The 18857-nt window shown below is 39.3% G+C and overlaps 1 protein-coding gene across 2 annotated transcripts in view; it reads right to left on the minus strand.

Moving 5' to 3' along the window:
- LOC122658107 (lysine--tRNA ligase, chloroplastic/mitochondrial) overlaps positions 1–18857 on the minus strand; it is a 109790-nt gene that overhangs the window by 80855 nt on the left and 10078 nt on the right. The window contains exons 3-4 of one of the 2 annotated variants that reach the window (XM_043852997.1): positions 18463–18574; positions 10579–10624 (exon numbers count right to left, since the gene is read on the minus strand). In XM_043852997.1, the coding sequence (XP_043708932.1) occupies positions 10579–10624; positions 18463–18574 (158 nt within the window). Of the gene's footprint in view, positions 1–10578; positions 10688–18462; positions 18575–18857 lie in introns of both variants that reach the window. The other variant, XM_043852996.1, reaches the window with a different exon arrangement.

Here is an 18857-nt window from a genome sequence, read left to right on the forward strand (position 1 = left end):
AGGGGACAATAGATCCCAAAACTTCAAAAAAAAGGAAAAGAAAAGGCCAAAAATACATTCAAAAGGCAAAAGAATGGTCACCAAGCAGACCCATACAGGATAAACATTGTTTAGGGGGGTAAAGTCCATTTTCCTTCTTTAGATTACAAAGTCCCAGTATGCTCTAAATATAATGAGATTGATTCTTGAATTACAAAGAAAACAAAATGAAAAACAGCATATAGAGGGTGCTTAATGCTACTCGAGGCAAATAATAATCAATAACACGTGCAAAATCTATCCAAAACATATAAGAGGGAAGGGAACCCTCATTGACAACAGCAAATGCTCTCTCTAAAAACTTTGACATCTATTGGACTTCACCTGAAATATGGCCATGTTTATCAAAGGCTCTAAGCTTCCATCCATTTGTACAATCTAAAAGCTTCTTGGAAAGACATATTCCTTATTTTAGGCATACTCTTCTTTATACTGCTTGTTTCCAGGTAACAACCATGAAGAAAGAAAATTTTCAAATAAATCTTGTTTTTTAACACTGATTACCAGTAAATTTTCCTCTTACATGGATTTTACCTGAAAACAAACAGAAACTATAGCAAATGAGAAACTATCATCATTAACTGAGTCCCATGGTTTGAGAACTCTGTTTCGGTACTGGTTTCGCCCAGCCAGAAAATCGAGTTGGGCCAAGATCTAGGCGAGTTGGGTTTTTTTTTTTTTTGAACTCGATATCTGGTTTCAGTGGGTTTTTTACCAAGTTTAGTCATGAAAATTGGTATACAGCCAATTTTGGGCCATTTTAACACAACGGCATTATCAGATTGTCCGAAATCAAAGTCCAAGTAGGAGTTCGATTTCAGACCCTAGTTTGGTAGGCTATGATGTACTAATAGGCCCTATTCTACACATAATTTAGTAATTGAAAGCAATCAAAGCATACAATTAATATAAAACAACTTATATTAAGCATTACAAATGTAAAAGTGTAAAATACATCAATCTCAACATATACATCTATCATCCCTCCAAGACATATTGCCGAATCAAGTATTCCTCTGCATGTACGACACAAGATTCCCATGTCATAGTGCTGCTTAATATTTGATATTTTTTGAATTTTTTTATCATATTTTATATTTTCTGAAAAATAAAATAAAATAATTTATGGGCGAAAAAATAAAAGAGTGACTCTGTGAGGCCGTAGAGCATCCAAAGGTGTCCAACATACATTAAAATCACTTCCAACCAATCACTATTGACCCTATTTTTTAACAAGGGAAATTTTTTTTTTCCCACAAAATTTAAAAAATAATAATAATAACAGAAAAAAAAATTTGGACTCCATGATGTCATAGATCGGCTATAGATGTGTAACATATATTAATTTGACACCCAACCACCACGATTTGAACACATTTTTTGGAAGAAAAAAAAAATAGATTTTGGGAAAAATGCTTCACCTTGGACTTGGAATGTTCAAATCACAAGATTCTTGATGTAGATCAATGTTTCCAAGCGTTTGATGAGTTATGCGGTGATTTTCCGTCAAAAATTGCGAAGAAAGATGAAGTTTGACTCAATTTGGCACAACAGAGGCAGTAGGCACCGAGACGATCGAGACAAGATCTCGATTGTCTTGGTCGATTTCTGTACATATTTATATGGCGTTAGGTGAGATCTCGATTGGGCTCAAGATCTCGGCCAAGATATTGTAAACCATGCATTTCGCCAGCCATCTCGTCTTGCCATTTCAAAAAACCGAGTTATTAGCGAGATCTCATCGAGTTCTTGTTCCATGCTGAGTCCCCAATAGGGCATAAAATGGAACAAGTATGATCCAATAAATGTTCCAATCCCTATCAATTTAAAATATAAATCAAACTGGATCTGAGATTATATCCATTTACAGAAATGATTAGATTCAGGTTAAGTATCTTGGACGTTTGTCTGATAGAATTTGGGTCCGGACCAGGTCTATATATACCTTATGGGTGAGAGTTGGGCACGCCGCCTGCATGCTGCACACTAGCGGCATGCATCAATGGGAGGGCTGGACGGGGAGGGGCAGGGGGATCTTTTCCAGGGAGGAGAGAGAGAGAGACTCAGGCTGAGCACCCTGGCGCATGCCCAGCCTTTTCTCATACTTTATATACAATAAATCTAAATCATAGTTGCCGAAGAGTCTAGGCAACCCAAGGCACTGGAGAGCGTCTGGATGCAAGGCAAAACCAACAAGACGACCAAGTCACCCGCCTAGGCAATCAAGGTGACCATAGTTGTCAAGGTGCCTGAACACCTAGGCGACACCTTGACTACAATGGTCTAAATATTCAGACCCACCACAAATCTGATCCATATAAGGCATCAATATGGTATTGGATCAGGTTTGGATCCACATCATATATCCAACTCAGATATGGACAGAGTAGTGATTCTAGATTCGGTTCTATTGGATCTGATCCAAGTCAAACCCATTCTATGCCCTGGTCCTCAAGTAATAGCGCCTCAACACAGAGAAACCATTCAGTCCCCTCAAAATTCAATTGTAGTTAAGTCCTTTCAACAAGCAAAACTTTATTTGAAGCAAGAGCCTGACCTTAAATCAGGTAGCTGAAATCAAAACAAAAGCTTCAAATGGGGCATATGAGTTGTTGTTGCCATCCATCAACTCCAGCACAGAGCATAAGATTACTCCAAAACTCATTAACCTTCCTGGGTGTTGTAATATGGGTTCAAGGGTAAAATTGTCATAGGGGTAATATTGTCCTTGTACTTGTTCCAGAACATTCTTTCTCATATTATAAATAAAGGATGGCTGTAGTCACTCTAACTCAAGCCAGTATTCAAGGATTTCAACATGGCATCAAAGCCAAAAATAATCCGAGAATATGGGACATAATTTTTTTTTTCTTTTTTTCTCTTTCTCTCTCTGTTGTGATCTCGTCCTAGCAGCACCACCGCCCTCCACCATTCAACTTCCGCCAGCAGCCACCACCTCCGCCAGTCTCCCACACCACCGCCAGCTTTCCGCAGGCCTCTACCATCCCTCCCAGCCTTCTGCCAACCTCCCGCGACTTCTCTCACCTTTCCTCCTTCTCGCGGGAGCCTTCTATAGCCTTGCCACCCTATTTTTTTCCCCCTTGATGGTGAGTTGACTCCCACCAAGGGCTCTTTCTCTGCAGTAATATTTCTGCCTATGCAGTAATTTTTTTCTGAAATTTTTTTTTCTCTGTTCTTGAGAATTTCTCTTTGACCAGCCACCATGCCTGACCATTTTGAGACCACATCAGCCTCTTCTGGCCTCGACGGCACGTCACAGCGTGATTTTGTTTTGTTTCCAGCCAGCCCTATAAATTAAATGGGGCCAATTACCTGTTGTGGTCTCGTTCTTGTTTGTTTGCTATCGGTTCCTGTGGTCTCTCTGGCTACATCACCGGAACCTCGGTCAGGCCTACTGATGTTGGTCCTGCCCAAGATAGGTGGATGAATTTTAATTTCTTGGTTATGTCATATCTGGTTAATTCCATGGACCAAGAGATTGCCGGACATTATCTTCTTGATTCGGCTACTAAGATCTGGAAGACAACCCACGACACCTACTCTCAAGTTGGCAATGCAGCCCAGTGTTATGAACTTTGTCAGAAAATCCATTCGACAAAGCAGTTGGAGTTGTCCCTCTCTCAATTTTATAATAAGATGTGCACGATGTGGCAACAACTTGATTTCTTGGGGACCTTCATTGCAACCTATGATGTTGATGCAACTGCCTTCCGGAAGTGGGAAGATGGATTACAGGTTTTATATTTTCCGGCAAGTTTTAATATTGAATTTGATCCGATTCGGGCAAATATTTTGAATCGTGATCCTCTACCTACACTTGAGCAAGCAGATGCAATTCTTGCAGCTGAAGATTGTCGTCGGACTGCCATGGTTACTCTTGTCACTCACGAGCGCTTGGCTCTTATTTCTGGGTCTTCGACTCCTTCCCGTGGGAATTCTTCCCGCCCTACTGGTGGTGATCGTGTGTCTGGTGATCGTCCTCCTATTAAATGTGATCACTATGGGAAGGAGTGGCATACCAAGGACCAATGCTGGAAGCTTCATGGTCGCCCTACAGATACCCGTGGGCATGGGAGAGGTGGTTCCAAACTTCCAATCATTCCAATAATGCCCGGGCAAATCAAGCATCTACTGATGAGCAGCCCCCTGATCATTCTCTTTCCCAGGTTGTGGAAGAAATTCAGAATCTCCGGAATATGATGACACAGTTGGATACATCTTCTTCATTTGGACCTCCTTCTTTGGCTGCATCGGCTATTTTCCTGCTCTAAGTCTTAGTCATCTATCTGGTAAGCCTATTTCTGATCCCAGTCTTGATTTACCTATTGCAATCAAAAAACCTAAGCGGAGTGGTACTCAACATCCAATTTCCAATTTCATTTCTTATAACTCCCTAACTCCTTCACTTCGTGCCTTTGTTACTTCTTTATCTTCCGTTTCTATTCCTAACAACTGCCAGGAAGCAATAGCCGAACAGAAATGGAAGGAGGCAAGGGATGAAGAAATGCATGCCCTGGAGAAAAATAATACATGGGACTTGGAGGTCCTTCCACAAGGAAAGAAACCCGTCGGTTGCAAATGGGTCTTTGTAGTGAAGCACAAGTCAGATGGGTCTATGGACAAATACAAAGCAAGTTTGGTCGCCAAAGGGTTTACCCAAACCCATGGAATCGATTACCAAGAGACCTTTGTTCCTGTAGCAAAGATGAACTTGGTAAGAGTGATTATTTCTTGTGTTGTAAATCAAGGCTGGAATCTCCAACAACTCGATGTCAAGAAAGCCTTCTTACATGGAGAGTTGGAAGAAGATGTCTACACGGAGATACCTCCAGGTTTGACTTCCTCAGATACTCAGGGAAAGGTGTGCAAGTTGAAGAAGGCCTTATATGGCCTAAAACAATCACCCCGGGCCTAGTTCGGTCACTTCCATAAAGCCATGATTGCTAATGGATATAAGCAAAGTACTGATGACCGCACATTGTTTGTTAAAAGAGTGGGACAGCATATCACAATTCTGTTCGTCTATGTAGATGACATAGTGATCACTGGAAGTGATCTACACGAAATTCAGAAGTTGAAGACTTATCTGAGCACAGAGTTTGAAGCCAAAGACTTGGGACGATTGCGGTATTTCTTGGGAATAGAGGTTGCCTATTCAGCTAAGGGTATATCTCTTTCCCAGAGAAAGTATACTCTTGATCTGTTGAGTGATACTGGGATGCTTAGGTGTAAACCTGCCGATACACCTCTGGAGCCTAACACACACTTGAAGAGTAAGGAAGGTGACCCTATGGATAAGGGTAGTTATCAGAGATTGGTTGGTCGATTGATATACTTATCCCATACCTGACCTGATATTGCATTTGCATGAAGTGTTGTTAGTCAATTTATGCATGACCCTCACTCTTCTCACTTGGAGGCAGCGTACAGAATTCTAAGGTACCTGTAGTCTTCTCCTGGAAAAGGAATTCTATATTCTCCGCACAGTCATCTTCAGGTAGAAGCCTATACTGATGCAGATTGGGCAGGCAGCCATGATGATAGAAGATCGACATTTGGATATTGTACCTTTGTTGGAGGGAATTTAACTACTTGGAGGAGCAAGAAACAGGCAGTGGTTGCTCGGTCCAATGCTGAAGCTGAATTTAGGGCAATGGCACAAGGTATCTATGAACTTCTCTGGCTCAAGGGACTTCTTCAAGATCTAGGAATGGTTGTTGATCTTCCTATGCGACTTTACTGTACAGCAAGTCTGCAATCAGCATTGCCCATAACGCAATCCAACATGATCATACCAAACATGTTGAGATTGATCGACACTTTATCAAGGAGAAGTTGGAGCAAGGAGTCATTGGTGTTCCGTTTGTTCAGTCGAGTGATCAACTAGTTGATGTTCTCACTAAGGGAATTAGTAGTAAATTGTTTTGTTCTATTGTTAGCAAGTTGGACATGTTTGATATGTATGCACCAACTTGAGGGGGAGTGTTGTAATATGGATCCAAGGGTAAAATTGTCATAGTGGTAATATTGTCCTTGTACCTGTTCCAGAACATTCTTTCTCAGATTGTAAATAAAGGATGGTTGTAGTCACTCTGACTCAAGCCCATATTCAAGGATTTCAACACTGGGAAAAGGGATCATGTTGCTTTTAATGAACAGATCCAGAAAATTTTGGTTGAAATGCCGAAATTTCAACGCTTTATCTCAGTTTCAACCCTGGTCAAAACAAAACCACCAACAACTTGACAGGTTTACAAGGTTTCAGCTGATATTTTGGGAAAAAACTGACTGAAATGGTCGAAATTTTGCTTGAAATGGTCAAATTTTCTCTCGAAATGGTCAAATTGTGTAATGCTTTCCAATTTTATGGTTCTTCATTCCTATTGTATATTTCATTTTTTTAATTAAATGTTGTATCTTGTATGTTATAGGACTAAATTGTGTGTAGAATAGACTATATAAAGGAAAGAATACAGTAGGCTATGGTGTACACTGCAATCTAGGGTCCAAAGCCAAACTATTACTTTAGGGTTTTTTTTTCCAATCCAATGGTTCAAACAACTGTAAACACGCACTGTAAGAAGTTTCAGGGCAAAAGTTCATCAATTGGCCACTGAAATGACCATTTTGAGTTTGACCTGCAAAATGGACCAAATTTCGAGCCCATCCCGCAGATTTCAACAATATATTTTGGTTTCGACTAGGATCGAAACCAAAATTTGGATCCTTGTTAATGAAGAGATCATGCATTTTTGTGAAATCCCATTGCAAGCCAAAAACTTGAAGGTGAAGATTCCAGGCAATTGTTTTACTCCTGCAAAACGTAAGTAAATTGCTTTGCTGTCTCATGCTTCTTTTCAAACAAAACATGTTTATTCACTAACTAAGAGTCTATCAAATGGTAAGGCTTCCTCCATCACCCCAAGCAAGGAAAGACTTCAACTCTAGGATGACCACGCTTGGCCAAATTCTATATTAAGGGCTGCTCCAACTTACCAATTAAAAATTCGTAATATATACATATATAGGATAATAATTGAGTCATAAAATGACGTTGTGCCTAATGTGACAGTGAAATAGGGTTCCTACACTGCAGAATCTCAAATGTCTACACTGCAAGATAGGATAAATAACCATGTAATATTTGAAACGATATCAGTATCTTGGAGAACCAGGAGAGAAAGCGAGAGTGTGTGTGATGGAGAGAAGAGGAACCGATGGTGGAAGAGAACTAGACGATAGACAATATGATCTATCGTCCAGCCCCTAAGCTTTGTTTATAAATGTAAAAAACAGAATTACAAACAGAATAGGAAAGTTACAACCAAGCAAAGCATAAAGCATAAACACAATAGGAAAAATTAGTAGCCTAAAACTAAACTATACGGTATGGAGGTCCATAACCAATTTATAAAAGTAAAAAACAGCAGAGGCTGAGTATAGAGCTAGGGCTCATACTGTAGCTGAGTTGCTGTGTGATGAGCACATTTATGTGTGAAATCTTAGGGCATAAAACATACATTTTACCACATTGGACAGAGTTACTCGGTGCTTTCTTGTGCTTTTCAGGTTTTAGATGAATTCTTGTGAAAATGGAGGAGATTATGCTAAAAAAATGTTTTTAAGCTCTTTAGAGGTGTTAATAACATGGATGTGTAGCCCATCGAGTCAGCTTCTTAACGGTTCAAACGGCACTTGATTCGAGTTGAAGCGAAGAAATTCTTGCCGTTTCGTAACGCGCGAAAATGGTCTATAAGGGTTTATTTGTAATTATTGACAGTCGGCCGAGGACAAAATGAAGCAGAAGTTCGGATTCTAGGGGCCTTAACGCAATAAGCAGAAGTTATATTTCCTGTACCCGAAAGATTCCATTTGGAGGGCTCTGGACAGTCCAACTTCAACTTGAGATATCTTGGGCTCCCGAACTCCAAATTGGACGAAATTTGAGTCTATTTTGGGTGATTTTTCGCAAGGAACACAAGGGTGAGGCCTATATAAACACCCCATGCTCCACGTTTCCTAAAGGACAGAATGGGTATTTTATTTATTCTTGAAGGAATCCTAGTCATCACCCTTACTCTCTCTCTCTCCTCCAACTTCTCAAGGGCACTTCTGAAATTCTACTTGGAATAGATTTATTTTGAAAGATATTCTCTCACCTATGGAAAGTTGAAAAGTCAGAGCATCTTTGATTTTATTGCTTGGAAAAGATATCTACAAAGAAAAGGAAGCACTTGTTATAATTGGAAGTTTACTTTTCTAGAAATAGAAGTTCTATGTAAACAATTTTCTCTTCTTCTTCTTTCTATTTTTTTCCTTTTTTTCTTAGGATTCAAGGCATTGTAAAAGAGGAAGCAGAAGAGAATATTCTCTTTTCTTAGGGAATATTTCTCCTACACTTCCCTCTTCTCTCTTCTCTTCTCTTCTCTTCCCCCTATAAATACCTCTTGCCCTTTGGGTTGTAAGAAGTTAGTTTTTTAGTTCAGTTTTTAGTTAGTTTCTAGTTCAATTTTAATTCAGTTTTTAGTGTAATTTTTAGTTCATTCACTTAGTAAAATTTCTTTTCTTCTTCTCCTTCTAAGTTGTGATTTTTGGCTTTTATAAGTTCTAGTTTGCTTTTTTATTTTCATTTAATGGTTGTAATAGGTTTAGTTTATGCTTTAATTTCAATTTAAGTCTTCAATTGGGTTGTAATTTCTTAATTCTAATTTAGGTTTTAAGCCTTCTAGTCTAAGTTCTTAAGTTGATGACAAGACTTGAAGATTTAGAAGAGGAGGCCATGGTAAGTTTATGCAAGTATTCAAGCTTTTCAATTACATTCATGCAAGCACATCTAGGTTTTACTATCTAAACTCTTAATCTCATTCTCCCTCTCCTCGATCTCTCTCTATCTTCTTCTTTTTCTCCTTCTATTTCTTTTATTTTTTTTATATGATTGTGGTATGTGGATGCACTTTTATTCCCTTTTTTTTTTTTTTTGTGATTATGAAGTGTGGCTGCGTTTTTGTTATTCCTTCCAATTTACGATAGTTTGATAGGTTAGATGCTCATGTGTTAAGACGCCAACTTAATCCCTTAATTTTGTTAGATGCTTATGAGTTAGGATGCATTAATTTTCATTAGTTTCATTAGTTTAATTTAACACTTTGATTTGGTTCACTTTGCATTACTTTTAAGTTAATTAAATAGAGTGGCGTATATCTCCTCGTGTTCGACCCGTAGCTACGATTGACCCGTACGCTTGCGGTATTATTTTAACTCAAACACTGTGGTTAAAGTCTCTCCTATGAGAGTTGGAATCCGTAGCTTCTAAACCAATGGAGATGTTTTGTGACAATCAAGCTGCAATTTACATTACTAGCAATCCTGTTTTTCATGGAAGGACCAAGCATATTGAAGTCGATTGTCACTTTGTGAGGAATGTTGTTAACTTGTTATGCAGAAGATCATCTCCAATTCGTTTGTCAACATCAGCAGTCAACTTGGTGATGTGTTTACCATGGCGCTTGTTTCAACCTGCATTTTTTTAAAGTTATTCCAAACTAGGTATGGAATATATATATATATCCAGCCTGAGGGGGACTTTTAGAATACATGTGTATTGGTTGGGGTCCATGGATGTTCATAGACCTCGATACCGTGGGGTTATATTTCCTTGTTAAGTAGTTTACATTTAGGCTACTAAGTTTTCTTATTGTGTTTATGCTTTATGCTTAGCTCGTTTGTAAGTTTCCTATTGTCTTTGTAATTCTGTTTTTTACTCATATAAATAAACCTTAGGGGCTGAACGATAGATCAGTTCTCCAAGATACTGCTATCGTATCAATATCAACATTTCTTAACCTGTGCAGAGTCTTCCAATATGGTGCTTCTTGCTGCTATCCCAAAGGCCACATGATTTAGAGGAGCTTACCAGACATCACACTTCCAAGCTAGTACAAATTACCCAACATTTATTTCAAAAAAGACTGAAGGAGCATCTACTAAATTTCTTTCAATTCTGTTGTTTTCTGGTAATACATTTATTCCAAAACTCAAAATATTTTTAATGATTAAACCTTCCACCTTAGCACACTTCTAATGCAAGCTTGTAGCAAAGACACATTTTCTACTACAAGGAAGATATAATATACCGAATTTATCAGAATTTACAGCATACAGTTTTACTTGACCTAATAATTTGCATTAATGATCAAACGACTCATGTTGTTGATCCTATACTCGCACTCTAACCTTGTAGAATTCCTCTAAATGTCCAGATAAATTCTGTAAATTCAAATAAAGGAGCGAACTTTATCATGACTGACTAGACATCCACATACGCAATGGCAATTGTTTAGGAAACTGGATGAACAGTCCAATTTTTTTTTTAAAAAAACTGAGTTTAAAACATTGAACATAAAATGGATGTACGCAACAGAAGTCCCTTGAGTGCACATGTTTAAGAAGACCTAAGGAGGATGAAACCTTAATCATCCTGTTGATCATCATGTCACAGCCCAAGAACACTGAGCTTACCGTTGACGATAACGTGTATCCACGTCAGTGAGACCGTGATATTTATCTGGTAATGGGAGCAGAGATTTTGTAAGAATTGCAAACGAACTGACATGAACAGAAAGCTCCCCTGATGAAAAAAAATTCATAAATAATTAAGCCAAAAGCAGTGTATCAAAAAGTATGACCCAATGACACTCAAGGTCACAGACTCATAGCAGTTAAATTTAAATTACTGCGGAAAAAATAACAAGAAAAGAAAGTGAAGCAGAAAAAAAAAAAGAAAGAACCTGAATGAAAAGTGAAAACTTTTGGAGGCTTACCATAAGACATGAAATAGGATATAAAAATTTGGAATTCACTTAGTAAGTAAACAATTCAAAAACCAAATCATCCACGAACGAGAGTTTTTACATTATGCTTGTGTAGGCCAAATAAAAGATATTGATATCGATATTCTGTTAAACCTTAAACCAAGCAAAAATAACTAAAAATCATGTTTAGTAAGCAATAAGCACCCACTTAATAATCAGCTAATTCAAAGACCAAATCTTTCACGAGCTAGGGTTTGGGACACCTCTCTGTGTGATAAAGAAAAACAGATTTAGTAGACTGCTCATCATTTAAACCTTAAAACAAGGTAAAGCAACTTAAAAGTTATAATGCATAACACACTTGTAAGTACATACCATAGTACTTAGTGCCACCAAAAACAAACATAATAATAGTTTGTTTTGTTTGGATCCATGTAGCCGACCCCATTAAGTTGGGATAAAGCTGAGTTTGTAGTTGTTGTATATTAAAACCGGCAGCTATAGTAGTTTTAGCCTTTTAGCAGTAGTGGTTATCTTGAGCACCAGAATCTCTAATTCACCAAGATTTTGATAAGCCATCAAACAAGCAGAGGTTGCTGATATCAAAGAAAATGTGAAATTCCAGAACAGCTTTATGTCAATATCTATGTCATTAGCTACAATATTTGATATGCTAGGAGTCAATGAATTTACCAAACCAGAAAACCTTTTTAACAGAAAAAAAAATGATTAAGGCAGAAAGCAATTGACAGTAATAAGATGCAACAGCCATGTAAACAGCTTTGATATGAATGCTTGAGTGATTAGAATCGATCACCCAAGCCCCTTTATTTATAATAACTTGAAGTAAATCTAATCAAAGTACAAATAGGCAAGGTTTAAAGTATCGGTATTGGGTATCGTATCGGTCGGGTGATTTTAAGAGACGTATCGTATCATATCGCTTCGTTTCGGAGATACGTCTCGAACAATACAAATACGCATAGAAATGGTCAAGATACACATGGAAATACACTTTTGGAACAAAAAACCAATAAAAATAAGCAATATATAATAAGTGTCATGCATAAAACCAAAAATGGTGAATAATGTATAACCAAACAAGTGCATTAAATTGAAATTGTTATAAAAGATGAAGTTTCTCACATGTTGTAATCGTTTATAGTCCTGAAGAGTATTGGATGATGCAAAGGATGATGTTGTAGCACTCCTTGATTCGTTTTTTAGTTTAAAAGTGTGAAAAACCAAGATTAAATGCAAGATTTTAGACTATTGGTTGAGAGTTTTCCTTCATTTTTTCCGTTAGATTAGGAATTGTATCAAGTCTGTGAGTGAAAATGGCTTTTTTATGAAATGTATCGATGGTATCGATACGTATCGGAATGCATCGGTATGTATCGGTATGTATCAGTACGTATCAGTGATGTATCGGTATGTATTGAGCCATATCGGCCGATACTTATCGATACGTATTAAACCATCCACAGAACCCTTTATTGGACGTATCGATGGTATCGATACGTATCGGTCGTATCGTATCATATCGGCATGTATCGGTCGATACATTTCGAGACAATTCATTAAAAAAAAAACGGAGACATATCGGTATGTATCGTATCGGTAGCAATCGATACCGATACGTGTATCAGTCCGTATCGTATCGTATCGTATCATATCATATCGGTTGATACTTTAAACCATGCAAATAGGAATAATAACACCTCAGTCCTAGTCCTACTAGGAATTCCTAATACAACTAGGAATGCCAAAATAGGACTCGGCTGAGGGTAAAACAATAAAAATAAAATAAAATAAAAGAATCTAATCTGATTAGTACTACTCCTAACATGACTAGGACTAATCCTAATCAGCTAGGACTAGTAGGACTAATCCTAATCAAACTAGGACTGCTTACCCTAATCGTGTAAGCAGCCTATTTCAACACTCCCCCTCAAGTTGGAGCAAAGATGTCGATCATGCCTAACTTGACTAGATTGGGATGAAACAATTTTCCAGACAATCCCTTGGTGAAGATATCAACAAGATGATCCGCAGATGTCACAAAGGGAGTACAAATCAGCCTAGCTTCTAACTTCTCTTTGATGAAATGCCTATCCACCTCAACATGCTTGGTACGATCATGTTGTACTGGGTTGTGTGTTATGTTGATGGCAGCCTTGTTGTCGCAGTACAGCATCATAGGAAGACGAATAGAAACACCAAGATCTTGTAGCAAACCTTTAAGCCATAGTAACTCACAAATACCTTGTGTCATAGCTCGAAACTCAGCTTCGGCACTAGAACGAGCAACCACATTTTGCTTCTTACTACGCCATGTGACAAGATTTCCACCTACAAAGGAGCAATACCCAGAAATACACTTCCGATCTGTAGAACCAGCCCAATCAGCATCATTGTATGCTTCTATCCGTAGATGACCATGAGTAGACAAAAGAATTCCTTTTCCAGGAGCTGACTTCAAATAATGCAAGATACGAAGAACAGCCTCCATATGAGAAGAGTAGGGATCATGCATAAACTGGCTCACAGTACTCACGGCGACAGCAATGTCAGGACGTGTGTGTGAAAGATAAATCAGCTTCCCTACAAGTCTTTGGTATCGGCCTTTATCAACAGGCTCACCATCTTTTTCCTTGAGTCAAACAGTAGGGTCCATAGGAGTATCTGAAGGATCACAGCCTAGCAACCCGGTCTCAGCCAATAAGTCTAGGACATACTTCCTTTGGGAGAGAAAAATGCCTTTAGAAGATCTGGCTACTTCAATCCCAAGAAAGTATCGTAGTTTTCCTAGATCTTTAATCTCAAATTCTTGTCCAAGGAAGGTCTTCAACCGTCTGATCACATCACCATCATTGCCAGTAACCACTATATCATCAACGTAGACTATAAGAACAGTGAGTTTTTCACCAACCCTCTTTATAAAGAGTGTGTGATCAGCATTACTCTGCTTATAGCCCACAGAAATCATGACCTTGTGGAACCGGCCAAACCATGCTCGAGGTGATTGCTTCAGACCATAAAGTGCATGCTTCAGTCTACATACTTTTCCTTGGTTTCTGTCACAAGAGAACCCTGGTGGAATGTCCATAGACATCTCCTCATCCAGTGTTCCATTTAGGAAGGCATTTTTTACATTTAGCTGCTGCAAATCCCATCTAAGGTTGAATGCACAAGATAACACACGAACAGTATTTAACTTTGCAACAGGTGCAAAAGTTTCCCGGTAATCAATGCCGTATGTCTGAGTGAACCCCTTGGCCACGAGTCGTACCTTATACCTATCCACAGTGCCATCCACCTTCTGTTTCACCACAAACACCCATTTACATCCAACGGTTTTCTTCCCAGGTGGAAGAACCACAAGCTCCCATGTGTTATTTTCTTCAAGGCGTCCATTTCTTCCATCATAGCTGCCTTCCACTTTCCGTCTGATAAAGCTTCCTGCCAATTGTTAGGAATACGAACAGAAGAAAGAGAGGAAACAAAGGCACGAAAGGATGGGGAAAGGGAATCATAAGAAACAACATGAGATATGGGATGCTGAGTGCAAGTTCTGACACTTGCGAAGAGCAATAGGTAAGTCAGGATCATTACCAGGTGGAGAGGCAGGTTTTGGATCCGGGTTCGGCAATTGGATTGGTACTGGAGCAACAGTTGATTGAACCCTTATGTTTCCATGCATAGGTCTTCACACCGGCATCAATCCTCCTCTCGAAATTCACTAATAGTCCTCCGGATAGGAGTCGGACCGGGTAGATTGCTCCCCTGAATAGAAATGGTCTCCCCTGTATAGGAACCTCTCCCCCGGACTCGGGGGAATACTAGAAATGACTGGTTCGGACTCATGGTAAGCAGATTTGAAGTGGAGGTGGAGAGTCAATAGTCAGCACATCTTCACTAACACTCTCCCCCTGAGGAGGTGGGGACACATAATATGGAACATTTTCATGAAAGACAACATCCATGCTGACAAAAGTCATGCGGGATGGAGGGTAGTAACATTTGTACCCCTTTTGGGTAGCAGAGTAACCCAAGAAAATGCAGCGGAGGCTATGTGGGTCAAGTTTACCAGGGGACCTTGTATCCCTAGCATAACAAACGCAGCCAAACACCTTTGGTGGGACTATAAAGGAAAAAGAGCCAAGTAATAGCTCAATAGGGGCTTTTGAAAGAAGAACCCGACTGGGCAACCTATTAATTAAATAGGCTGCAGTAAGGACAGCATCCCCCTAATAAAGGGAAGGGACATTGCGAGCAAACATAAGAGCCCTAGCCACCTCCAGGAGGTGGCGGTTTTTTCTCTCAGCCACACCATTTTGGGTTGGAGTGTCGACACAGCTGGTCTGATGGAGGATTCCATGTGTAGCAAGGTATTTTTGGAACTGAGCTTCCATATACTCTTTCCCATTGTCACTCCTCAAAATTTGAAGAGTGGCATTAAACTGGGTCTTAATCAGTTGATGAAAGTGTTGAAAACATAAAAAAACTTCATTCTTTGTGTGCATAAGGTATACCCAAGTGAACCTAGAATAGCAGTCAATGAAAGTGACATACCACCGATGGCCAGTCAGGGAAGCTTTCCTACTAGGTCCCCACACATCAGTATGAACAATATGAAATAAGGAAGAACATCTTTTATTAGAAATAGGATAAGTTGAACGCGTCTGTTTAGCCAAGACACAAGGCTCACAAAAAAATTCTTCCTTATTACAATCTTTAACTAATGTTGGAAATAAATTTGATAAAGTACCTAAGGGGGGATGGCCTAGTCTAGAGTGCCATTTATGTAAATCAGAAGAGAAAGATGCCGAACGTAAAGCCTGAGTAGGATCGCCATCAAGCAGGTACAATCCGCCATGCACTTTACCCGATCCAATCGTCTTCCCCGAGTCCAGTTCCTGAAAAACACAGTGAGTGGGAAAAAAGGTCACTTTACAATTCAGGGATTTAGTAATACTGCTAATGGAAAGAAGGTTAGTTGTAAATTTGGGAATATGCAACACAGATGACAGTGTAAGGGAAGGAGAACAACCAATGAATCCTTTCCCTGAGATGGAGGAGAGGGACCCATCAGCAATTTTGACTTTATCTTTACCAGAGGCAGGAGAATATGTATTAAAAAGGTTAGAAGCACCTGTCATGTGATCAGTAGCACCGGAGTCTGTGATCCATGGAGTGGATACTACTGATGCACGATGACCAGCAAAAGAAATACTTGTACGGGCAAAGAAGGAACCTGAATTGGCAGCAGACGTAGTAAAGGCAGTCGATGTGTTCAACATACGACGCAAAGCCTAGAGTTCTTCCTGGGAGAAACCAATGTCAACAGTGGGAGTTGGAGCTACACTTTCAGTATGATTAGCTTTGCTTTTAGACTTAGCACGACCACGTTTGGCCTCAAAATCAATTGGCTTCCCAAGTAATTTCCAACACTGAGCCTTAGTGTGATATGGTTTGTGACAATGCTCACACTCAACAGGCTCTTTAGTAGTAGTAGTGGAAGCAGCAACACTATCAGAAGAAGCAACAGGAGTGGGACCAGCAGTCTGTAAGGCTGATCTCTCAACTTTAGGAGTCATCATCATGGCAGCCCTTCGTGTCTCTTCACTGTGAACATAAGAAAAAGTCTCCTCTAAAGTGGGGAAAGGAACCCGTCCAAGGACTTGCACCCGAATAGGGTCATAGTCATCATTGAGGCCAGCCAAAAAATCATAGACACGGAATTGGTCTACATAGGTGTGGTAGGCAGTAATATCAGCAGTAGTAGTAGGCCGGAATCGAGCATAATGATCCAATTGCGCCATAAACACTGAGGGCAGCATAGTATTTAGTAAAGACATCTCCTTCTGAATAGTGGTTTGGAGTATCTTCCGATTTCATAAACCGAGCACCACTTCCGATCAACCATAAGTTCCCTCGACAGATCCATATCTCGAGTAGCGTGTCAAGGAGGAGATATTGATTGGATAGATCGTGATCATAGAATTTAAAACAAATGACATCACCATAACATCGTTCGCAGCCCATTTAGTACGGGCAGCACCTTCTTGTTGGTTGTTTGGTGGTGCGCCGAAGATGGCCGATGAATCCCCTACCACCACGGTCGAGGATAGTGATCTAGCCTGATTAAATAATTCGTACCATCAAGCTTGATGGCAGAAGATAGGAAGGAAGTCATTCCTAGTCCGACCATCCCCTCCGTAAGTAGCGTAGTTGTCTCTGAATCTCCCATAGTTCGAGGTAGAAACCGATCCACAAATTTGAAGAAAAAAATAAATCTTCAAAAACTGAATCGATCCCAAGTATGGGTTTTGAAGTGGCAGCAATTGCGCGTCGAGAATAGGCTGAAACTTGGATCGAATGCCTGCAAGTGGTGGTGAATAAGCCTCGCAAAAATCAGAAAATTCTGATGATGCAATAAGAAACCCTAATAGGGCTGGTTACGGTATCGAGTGAAACCCTGGGTTTTGAAACTGTATGAGTTTCAACCGTCAGAACAGGCTGAAACAAGGATCAAGTATCTCCCTTGTCGTGGAGAAGATTCCCTCAAAAAATTGGCCCCTTTGGATGAGCCAATAAAAAGCCCTAAATTTTTAAAAAAAAATTAGGTATATCTGAATGTAGGTAATTGCAGGTTCGAATCAGATGTGGATTGGATTCAGATCTGCAATCTGAAATATGTAAAGTGTAGATCAGCAAGTGCAGGGATCAATCTCCACAAAAAAAACAGAAATCCAGCTTGATCTCAAAGGGTTGGAGGAAACCTGCAGCAGTTTCAGATCACACCAGTGTTTGTATAATCTTCAGTGAGGTGTCATTGAGGGCAGCAGCTAATTCTTCATTGAATCACCTCAAAGATGCTGCCCTGAATGAAATAGAGAGTCCGAGAGAGTTGGAGAAGAAGGACACCAATAGCCGAGAGAGTTGGAGAAGAAAACCAGAAAAAATCGAGGGGGAGCCTGCTCTTCAGATCAGAGATGGCTCTGATACCATGTAAACAGCTTTGATATGAATGCTTGAGTGATTAGAATCGATCACCCAAGCCCCTTTATTTATAATAACTTGAAGTAAATCTGATCAAAGTACAAATAGGAATAATAACACCTCAGTCCTAGTCCTACTAGGAATTCCTAATACAACTAGGAATGCCAAAATAGGACTCGGCTGAGGGTAAAACAATAAAAATAAAATAAAAGAAAAGAATCTAATCTGACTAGCACTACTCCTAACATGACTAGGACTATTCCTAATCAGCTAGAACTAGTAGGACTAATCCTAATCAAACTAGGACTGCTTACCCCAATCGTGTAAGCAGCCTATTTCAACAAGCCATTTAATTACTGAAATGCTTGATCTGCAGTCAGGTGCACATTCAAACACATCTCGAGAGAACATAAAAGTATAACCAATGATCTGTACATTTCTATTCTATGATGAAGAACAGCAAGAAAGAAGCAGATCATTGTCAAGGAAATCTTGTCGATCAATAGAATTTCAGATTAAAGTTAACAGGATTCAAAAAAAAATTTGATTGATAACAAAATACAAAGCGGATTATAGCAAAAATCACCTTTCTCTGTTCTCTTCATTGAGCCACTCGCACCCAAAATATCGCCAATATCAACAGATGTTTTCAACTGGTCAAACTGATCATTTAGAAGCTTTTCCTTCTCGCAGTAAAGCTAGCACAAGGAGTTTACAGCTTTAGCAAAACGCCTTCGTCAATATTTTATATTTGAAAAGCATAACATAAGAAAAGTAACATTTATTTAAGGTTTGAACAGATCTATAATAACGCTGGTGCAAAGGCAAATAGCAGGACTTCAACTATCAAAAGAAAGAAATCAAGGCAAAATTATATAAAAAACATAAAACTACTCGCTTGATTCATCAAGTATTTTGCATCATGTAGAACAAAGAAATGATATAGTAAGAAATCTAATAACTAGGCACTGACACACCATT

The sequence above is a fragment of the Telopea speciosissima genome, chromosome 4 (assembly GCF_018873765.1).
Source record: "Telopea speciosissima isolate NSW1024214 ecotype Mountain lineage chromosome 4, Tspe_v1, whole genome shotgun sequence".
NCBI classification, from domain to species: domain Eukaryota; kingdom Viridiplantae; phylum Streptophyta; class Magnoliopsida; order Proteales; family Proteaceae; genus Telopea; species Telopea speciosissima.